Here is a 9,875-nt window from a genome sequence, read left to right as displayed (position 1 = left end):
GCGCGGACCGTCACCGGCGCCGGGCGGCGCGCGGCCCTGGGCAGCGCCGTCCGCACGCCGCCGCGCCTCCCGGCATGCCGCGCGCCGGCCCGGCCCCGCCCCCGCAGGTACCATAGAGGCGCCGGCGGGGCGGGCCAGAGCGGCCCGCAGGCAGCAGTGAGGGCGGAAGCGGAAGCGGAAGCGCGCGGGGCGATGTTGCCGGTGAGGTGGCAGCGGCGGAGCGCGGCCCGGCCGAGGCCGCCGTCACTCCCCGAGCTCCCGTCCCGGAGCTGCGGCCCGCTCTCTGTCCTGTCACCGGCCTGCGGGTAACAGAGCCCGGGGCCCGCCGTCCCGTGGGACCGCTGCCGCCCGAGCGCCCCGCGCCCGCCATGTCCTGCTGCTGCCCCGGGAGCTCGGCCCGGCCGTAGCCGCCGCGATGCGCCTGGGCGCGGTGCTGGGCGCGCTGCGGCCCGCGCTGCCGCTCCTGCTCGGGCTGTCCCTGGGCTGCAGCCTGAGCCTCCTGCGCGCCTCCTGGAGCCACGGCGCGGCTGAGGAGCGCTGTCTGGCGCCGGGCCCGCCCGCGCCGCCCGCTCGCGGCGATCCGCCCGAGGCGGCGGAGGGGAGGCCGGGCCCGGGCCACGAGGACTTCAGGCCGCGGATTGTGCCGTACTACAGAGACCCCAACAAGCCTTACAAAAAAGTGCTCAGGTAAGGCATGCTTTTTCTGGCCTGGATTTTCTTCAAGCAAAATATTCTCGTGGGAACTTTTAAGTCTGCGTGTAATTGAGCAGGTTCAAGATGAAATCTGATGTTTGAAATAAGTTGTGTAGTGACAGTGTGGTGCACCAAGGTAACGGCCAAGGTTGTTGCCATAAGGGGTGTAAGAGATGCGTTCAGGAAATTATCCTGAGAGGAAAAAAAGGCAGCAAAACTGCCTAAGAAGTGTAAGAATATTTCTTCTCAGTACAGGGAGGCTGATTCTGCCCTGCTCAGGTCAGACCCCACCTGCAATGCAGCATCTAGTCCTGGGGTCTCCAACACAAAAAGGACCTCAACCTATTGGAGTGAATCCAGAGGAAGCCACCAAGATGATTGGAGGAGTGGAGGAAAGGCTGAGAGAATTTGAATTGTTCAGTCTGGAGAAAAGAAGCTTCACAGTGATCTAGCTGCAGCCTTACAGTACTGCAAAGCGAACAGCCAAGAAGGGTGGAGAGAGACTGCTTAACAAGGACATGGAGTGATGGGACAAGGGGGGATGACTTCACACTGAAGGGAAGTAGGTATAGATTAGATATTAGGGGGAAAGTCTTTCCTGTGAGGATGGCAAAGCACTGGCACAGGTTGCCCAGAGAAGCTGTGGCTGACCCATCCCTGGAAGTGTCCCTGGCTGGGTTGGACAGGGCTTGGAGCATCTAGTGGAAGATGTCTCTGCCTGTGGCAGGATGTTGGGACTAGATGATGTTAAAGGTCTCTTCTGCCCCAAACCATTCTGGGATTTGGGGATTGTCTTGTTACTTGTGTTTAATAGAACACGTTAAATTATTCTTTAAAATTTGTTTTAACTGGTCTACTCATTAGGAAAATACTGGTCAATTAATGATAGTGTATGTGTTAAGGAAGTTTTCCTGCCTGACCATCCAGGAGCCACTCTGGGTATCACACTGCCCCTGTGCCCCCGGGGCTGCCCCTGCCAGGACCGAGGCTCCTTTGCAGATACAGCTCTGGTGACCCAAGAGGGGCCCTGCTCAACTCCTTCCACACACCACGCTCATACTGCCACACAAGTTTCCTTGGCCCCAGGTTTCCTATAGCAGAGTCCCTGGTTTCTCTTAGTATTTCACTAATGGTGTAGCAACACCATAACAGCTCAGGGTGGTGCCTCTGCAGAGGGGCCCTGAGCAAAGAGACCCCTGGACTTTTGTACCCTCACAGTCTGTGTATTCTTTGCATGTTTCCTCACGTGCCCCTTGGTGCAGTGGTGGTTTTTGGTCTGGAGTCCCCTCACTGTTCACTGGGTCCTGCAGGGCTTTATGCAGGGGTTTGTGAGGCCAAAGAGCAGCACCCATTGCTGGCTCATGGCCTGGGTCTTCAGTGATCTCCCAGCACCCAGGGCCCCATGTGCAGCTGGTGTACTCCAGCACACCTCAGCCACCAGCACTAGAGACTCCTCAACAATCATTCCCGTGTTTTTGTTGAGCATACCTGCTAAACTGCACCATGTACTAAGCTCTAAGTGGTTAGCTCTGTGCTATTTTAATTTTAATTGCAGTGGTACAGTTTTCTAGCTCAGATAGATAATGTGAGATTGTAGCTACCTTGAAAGAAGCAAGTGTTTTTACAAAACGGGATTTTCACTAGGGAGTCTTCTCTTCAACCTCTATGACCAGGCTTGACTTTTTTGCCCTGGGTAGATTCCAGCATTTAATGACGTGTCCCAGGTTACCATAATTCTTTGATTTTTTTCTCCTCCAGTTGTTTGTCACGTAGGTATGTACTTCCTTTACAGAACTCGCTACATTCAGACAGAATTGGGATTCCACGAGAGGCTGTTTGTGGCTGTGCTGACCTCCAAGGCCACGCTGAACACACTGGCCGTGGCAGTGAACAAGACCGTGGCCCACCACTTCCCCCGCCTGCTGTACTTCACGGGGCTGCGCAGTGCCAAGGTGCCCCATGGCATGGTGCTGGTGGCCCACGGTGACGAGAGGCCCATTTGGCTCATGTATGAGACCATGAACTATATCCACCAGCATTTTGGTTCTGACTATGACTGGTTCTACATCATGCAGGATGACACCTATGCCCAAGCTGAGCAGGTCAAGGCTCTGGTGACACACCTGAGCATTAACCAAGATGTGTACCTGGGCCGAGCAGAGGAGTTCATCGGGGGAGACGAGCAGGCCCGGTACTGTCACGGGGGCTTTGGCTACCTGCTGTCCCGCAGTCTCCTGCTAAAGCTGCACCCACACCTGGACAGCTGCCGCAATGAGATCCTCAGTGTGCGCCCAGATGAGTGGCTAGGTCGTTGCATCATTGATTTCCTTGGCATCACTTGTGTTTCCCAGCTCCAGGTACTGCCTCCCTGCTCAGATTTTGTGTTAGCTGAGCCTGACAAAGCCCAGAATCTGATTTGTTCTCTACTGCATAGCCAAGAGGCTTTTTTGTGGGCTGCTGCTATGAGTTCCAGAGGAAGGAAGGGCTCTGTGCTATGGCAGTGTTGGTGGGGGGGCAAGAATCACAGCTGGGATGTTGAGGAAGAGAGCACACACGGGATTTAATTTTCAGCCTTACTGGCAGGGCTGATTCACAGGTTTTTGAAGGCATGATAAAAGGTACGTTGGTACTGAAGCAAGTGCGAATGCAGTGCAGGGTGGGATGGACAACTTAGCCCTTTTTTTTTTTGGGTACTGCAGTCAGTATGGAAAGAGGGGCAGGCGTGTGTATGGGGTGAGGAAAAGCTGCTCTATGAACTCAAGTTCCATGCCGGTCTTTCTGGCTTTTGTCTGCTTCAGGGCCAGCATTACCGCACTTATGAGCTAGCCAAGAATACTGAGCCGGAGAAGGAGGAGGAGGAGGACTTCCAAGCAGCTCTTGCCGTGCACCCTGTTTCTGACATGACTCTGATGTACCGGCTACACAAGCAGTTCAGCAGGATCCAGCTGGACAGAGTCTATCAGGAGATCCAGGACCTCCAGGTATGTGGGGAGGGCTACCTGCAAAAACTCCTTGACCCAACGGAGGATTCATTTTCAGCACTCTGGAGGAAGATCATTGCTTCTGTTTGTGGGCAACTGTCAATCAGACACAAGCTGTAGTCCCTTGTCTCAGAAACAGAACTTCTGATCCCATGTTACCCAAAACTCCTGGTGTGGCACTACCCATATACAGTTGTAGGTGGTGAGGTGGGCCTGGGGAGGAGCTGGCCTAGATGTCTTTGAGAACATAGTGGCGATCAGTTTGTGCTCTCTCTTTGCACAGATGCAGATCAGGAACCTCACAGCACTGACCCCTGCCGGTGAGGCAGGTGTGACCTGGCCTGTGGGCATTAATGCCCCGTTCCTTCCAAAGTCTCGTTTTGAGGTGATCAGCTGGGACTACTTCACAGAACAGCACCTGTTCTCCTGTCCTGACGGCTCCCCAAAGTGTGAGCTCTCTGGAGCCAGTAAGGCAGATGTCAGTGAAATCATCGAGTCTGCGGTGGAGCAGCTGAACCATCTCTATCAGCCCCTGCTCCGCTTCAGCAAGCGGCAGCTGCTGAACGGCTACCGGCGCTTCGACCCCACACGGGGCATGGAATACACCCTGGACCTGCTCCTGGAGGCTGCCACCCAGAAGGGTCACAGTCATGTTCTGGCCAAGCGAGTCAGCTTGGTCCGACCCTTAAGCAAGGTGGAAATTATTCCCATGCCATATGTGACAGAGGCCACACGAGTGCAATTGGTGCTTCCCTTGACAGTGCAGGACCTGGATTTTGTAGCAAACTTCCTGGATATGTTTGCTATGAACACACTGGACACACATGATAATGCCTTGCTGACTTTGCTTTTTATCTACCATCCCTATGATGCTCAGAGAGTTGGTCAGATGGATGTTTTTGCTGGAGTCAAAGCCATGGTGGGAGAGCTAGAGAAACGCTATGCAGACGTTAAAATCCCGTGGATTAGTGTTAAAACAGAGGTGCCATCGCAAGTGAAGCTCATGGATATAGTCTCAAAGAAGCACCCTGTGGACACTCTGTTTTTCTTGGCCAGTGTCTGGACCGAAATCAACATGGAGTTTCTGAACCGCTGCCGCATGAATACCATCAGCAATTGGCAAGTCTTCTTCCCTGTGCATTTCCAGGAGTTCAACCCTGCGCTGGTGTACCGTGGTGAGCAGACAGCATCCTCCAACACTGACTTCCTGAGAGACGGGCATTTTGACAGACATTCCTTTGCTGAGGCCTGCTTTTATAATTCTGACTATATGACAGCACGTACCAAGCTCGCAGCTGATATCCTGGACCGAGATGAGGTGCTGGAGAGCATGGAGGTATTTGATGTCTTCCTGCACTATTCTGGCCTGCACCTGTTCAGGGCTGTGGAGCCAGGGCTAGTGCAGAAATACACACTGAGAAGCTGCAATCCCCGGCTCAGCGAGGAGCTGTACCACCGCTGTGTGCTCAGTAACTTGGAAGGACTCGCATCCCGCTCACATTTAGCCATGGCCCTCTTTGAGCAGGAACAGGCCAACAGCACTTGAGAGATGAGAAACATCAAGAGCTTCTCAGCACCTTAACACTCGGCACTTTCCATCCCCTTCCCAGCCTTGCCATGGGTGAAGGGTATGTGAGGTCAAGGGAGGAGGAAGGCTTTCCCAGATCCTGAGGCACATGGGCTATGGAATGAGGCTGTTTCCATAAAGGGGGTTTGGTTTGTTTTGGGGTTTTTAAAAATAAATTTAATTTCCTTTCCAGGCAGAGTAATGTCATCACTTCTAAACTTTGCAGCCTCTGGGATGAGGGATGTAAACAAGCAGTAGAATGGACCTTACTTAAAGCTATGTAGTTCTGCTGAGCAGTGCAGGGAGCGAATGAGTATTAGCTGTGTACTTGGACAAAGTTACCTTGACTGTGCTATTTTCAGGGCTGTTGCTGCACCCTCCTTTGTATTTATGCATTTCACTTTTTCAAGGGGTGTAAACACAGCTTGTCTGTGTTAACTGGACAAAGCTGTTCAACCACTTTCACTTTGGTGGTTTTGGCTCTTCCAAAGGTACAGAGTGGTTCCAGTTTAAATGTCTTGGGGATGGGGACTCCCAGCAGTAGAGTGGATTTACAGTAGAGTAACATTTACAGCTCAAAACTTCTTTCTCCTGTTTAAATGAAATTTTTTGCGTTTTAATTTGTGCCCATTGCTTCTCTCAGCATCACAGGATGCCGCTGAGCAGCAGCTGTTTGTGTCTTCCTTACACTTTCCCATTGCTGACACACACACAGATGACAGATGTTTTGAGGCTGTTCTTCAGACAAAACAGTCCCAGTTCCCATTACTTAACATTTCCCTGTCCCTTTACTGGACTAACTCCAGTATGCCCATGTATGTCTTGTATTGGGAAGCCCCGACTGGACTCAGCACTCCTGGCATGTCTCACTTGTGCTGAGGAGATGGGTCATTGTCCTTGACCTGCCTGCCGCAGTCCTGCTGCTGTGGCCCAGGGTGCTGTTGGCCACCTTTGTTCCGAGGGAATGCTGCTGGCTTATGTTTAGCTTGGTATCCACCAGGACCCCACTAATCCTTTTACTTTTCCAGCTTTCCAGCATCATTTCTCCAGCCAGCGTCCCAGAAATCAAAGCCCTGATGTGAGCTTGTGAGTTTATGTAATAAGCTGGCAAGTGTGACTGACCCTGTTCAGCGCTGCAGGGTCACTGCTGAAGGAGAGAGGTTGTATGTGCTACACTCATCTTATGAGGTGAGCAAGGTGAACATCTGGTGTGGACAACAAAAGAGATGCTGAAAAATTAGAAAAGCTTGAAAGAAGTATTCAAAGTCAGGAACATTGGTTAAAATTGGGTAGAATTTTCAGATTGTCTTATTTAAGTAAGGCACGTCTCAGCTACATTTACATGGGAAGATCACAGATGCTTGCAGTGCCTTATGGGGATGAGTGTTTGTTGCTAAGCAAATGAAGCAGAGCAATGCAGAGTCTCCAGGCAGGTGCAAAGGAGAGGCCTTTATTGCAAAAAACCAGGCCTTTTAAAGTAGTTAGGCTGTTATCAGTTACATTCCATTTTAGCATGCCAAATGTAATTCAGCTAACCAGCATTCACCACAATGTGAGCACGTAATGGTTATATAACTTGTTTTTCTATCTCCAGATGAGTCACTTTCCCATAGTCCTCTTCTACTTAGCCAAAGTAGCAGGCCTGAGCCATGATTTTACAAGGTTAACAAGGCCCTTATTTTATAAAGCTTTATCTATATGCAACATGTAAGCACACATTCACAGAATGAGGACAAGGGCAATTTTCTGGGAAACCTTCTATTAACATAAGGGTTGTTCTGGATGAGGAGGTCCTGATCCATTATTATCCAAGTAGGAAAGGGACTTGGGCTGTGTAGGGTGCTATTTAAAATATAATGTGTTAGAGCAAACACGAAAGAATAGTGTACATTATCTCACATGCTTTAGATGTGGGAATCCCCAAGTGGGCCTCTGATCCACACCCAACATGCCCTGCAGACCCCACCTGCAGAGCTGGTTTTCTCTTTTTTGCAATTAGAGCCATTATAAGAGTGCAAGAAGACAACTCTTCCTCATTCCTGCTGTCACACAGAAAGGATGTATGAATGAGAATTTCTTGCCTCACTGTTAGACAAAAGCCAGGCCATGTGAGTGGCAGAATGGCTGGGCATGACCAAGAGCTGTCCACGGGCATTTCTGTATGATGAGCTGGCTGAGACTGTCTTGTGGGCAAGGGGTTTGTGCAGCAAAGCCAGGTCTGACTGTTGCCCTGTGAGCAGCACGGGCCTGTGTGTGCTCAGGTTAATGTTCTCCATGGGATGCAGCGACTGCCGGGTGGGATCATGTGCCACAGCACAGATGGACAGAGTGGAAACTCCAGTGCCGCTCACCTTGGGGATGGTGTGCTCATCTTGAATGCAAAAGAGATTCTGGTGCATGAAAAATAACTTCCCAGTGTCACAAGGATACAGAGCTTGTAATTGCAGGTTTCAGTGCAGTGTAATATTCAAGAATTCCTTGGATCATTGTTCTACATAACACATCTGGAAGCACTGGCAGAGGACACGGTGCTGTAAGAAACTAAGCAAGCAGCAGATTTCTGCCCTGGGACACAGCTGGTGCCACATCACCAAGCTGAGCATTAACCTGGGAGAGATGCAGGAACTGGCTGTCAGGAATCGCCGACTGAGAGCTGTAGGGGATATGACAGGTGGGGATGTCTGGGATGTAAAACAAGCTGCTAAAGGAAAGGATTTAAAATGACATGGGGCAAGCAAGAATTGTTAGTGAGTCCTCATTAGAGAAGAAACAGAATCATGGAAAACGGGATAGTGAGATTTGATGGATGTAACCCAAAAGCCAGGAATGTTGTTGCCAACTTGTTGTTGGCAAGTCCCTACCTGTGTTCAGGGTATATCAGGTGATGGTGCAATGCTACACAGAACTTACAATTCTTAAGAGCATCTTGTATCTTGGGAGAAAGCTGAGGGAAGCTGATTTTTCTATTTTTTACAATCCAGCTCCATGGGAAAGACAGAAAATACTGTCAGAAAACTGCCCAATCCATAAGCTGGGGATTCTGGTTTTTATCTGCAGGACCGTTCTCCAGCCAGTTGTTTGACACCTAATTGATTATTTGGAAACAAATGTACGATCTCTACAAATAAAATCAGCAGATATGTAAAAATATGCAAAAAAGTAATGAAGAGAGGATAATAGTGAAAAGAGTATATAGCCGAGTAAGGCCCTTCATATAGACTTTTATCTTAGAACAGTCAAATGCAAACTTATGCGTTTGGGGAAGATGGTGTATCACTCTTCCAGAGAGACTCCATGTTAAAAAAAGGTAAGTCTGTAAAGAAATTGACTGTATTAAAGTGTATATTAAGTGTATATTATTTTTCTTGGACCCTCTGTTTCAGACACTAATACCCAGGCTCTGTCCCAGCCCTATAAAGTATAGATTTAAAACATAACAGATCTTTACAGGTAGACAATCTGGGGGAAACAGATGCTGTTGATGTGAGACAGCAAGAAGGGCCCTGGTGGCATAGTACACAGCCTATTTTTAGGGCTTCTAGGGAACAAAGAAGAATGTTTGAGGTTCACAAAACGTACTTCAAGATTGTAAGAAGTATTTTACAATGTGAGATGCAGAACTCTTGTAAGACAAGGGGTAATGACTTTAAACTAGGTTTACTTTTAAAATTTTAAATTAATTTTAAAATAAAAGAGGGTGGATGCAGACTAGATAAGAGGCCATTTTTAAAATGAGGCTGGAAAGCGCTGGCGTAGATTGCCCAAAGAACCTCATCCATGGAGGTCTCCGAGGCTGGGTTGGACAGGACTTGGAGTGACCTTATTATGAGTTGGAAATGTCCCTGTCCATGGCCGGGTCCCTAGAGGGCCCTTGAAAGTCCTTCCCAACCCAAAGCTTCCTATGAGTCTATGGACTCTTAGAAGGTTTGTGAGTGATCTGATCAGGGTGTGTGAGTACATGTACAAAGAGAAAACACTGAATACTAAAGCAGTTTTTAGTTGTCCAGGGATAAGGCATGACTGCAGCAGATTGAATTCCAAAGGAAAACAGGCACATGCTTTCAGTGCTGAAAGTGAGTAGCTAGTGGAATTACAGTGGTAACTTTTCCCATGTGCTGCAGTTTACTTGGTCTGTGTCACAGAGATCATTGGAGGCTAGTGTGAAATTACTTGTCAGATATAAGTGGGTAGAGTAAGTCCTTCATGGCCGTAAATTTCATGACTGTCACTATACAGTGGATGAAATTTGCAAAAGAGAAATCTATCAAAGGCTATTATAACCCAAAGCCAAAGCCTCTGGCACAGCAGGTCTCTGAATTACAAATCTGTAAGCGTTAGGGGAGCTGCCAGGAAGGGACCACTTTGTCTACCCTGTTTTAGTGATTTTTTTCTAAGCAGACAGTGTCAGGGAGAGGGCAAATCAGTCAGGTGTGCTTATGATTTGACTCTGTGCCACCATTTTTTCTCTTGTGCTACAAAAGACTAGATTTTTTTAAAGGATGCACTTTATTTCAGCCAGAAATGATGCCCTATGTGGGGATCAGGATACTGAGACTGTGTACTGCAGTGGGGTCATGTACTGGCCAGGAAGATAAATTACCATGATTGTCAGGTTTGATTCTGTAGCCCTGAAG

General features: G+C 49.3%; 1 protein-coding gene across 1 annotated transcript; it reads left to right on the top strand.

Annotated features, from left to right (window-relative positions):
• The first annotated feature begins 415 nt into the window (after positions 1-415).
• Positions 416-5,433, top strand: CHPF2 (chondroitin polymerizing factor 2). The gene is made up of 4 exons (XM_063160166.1): positions 416-687; positions 2,486-3,050; positions 3,492-3,674; positions 3,958-5,433. The coding sequence occupies exons 1-4, from the start codon at positions 416-418 to the stop codon at positions 5,218-5,220; spliced, it is 2,283 nt and encodes a 760-aa protein (XP_063016236.1). The 3' UTR covers positions 5,221-5,433.
• Positions 5,434-9,875: the final 4,442 nt, after the last annotated feature.

The sequence above is a fragment of the Melospiza melodia genome, chromosome 1 (genome assembly GCF_035770615.1).
Source record: "Melospiza melodia melodia isolate bMelMel2 chromosome 1, bMelMel2.pri, whole genome shotgun sequence".
In the NCBI taxonomy this organism is placed as follows: domain Eukaryota; kingdom Metazoa; phylum Chordata; class Aves; order Passeriformes; family Passerellidae; genus Melospiza; species Melospiza melodia.
The sequence above is the reverse complement of the archived record's forward strand: the minus strand, read 5'-3'. Positions and strand labels throughout refer to the sequence as shown.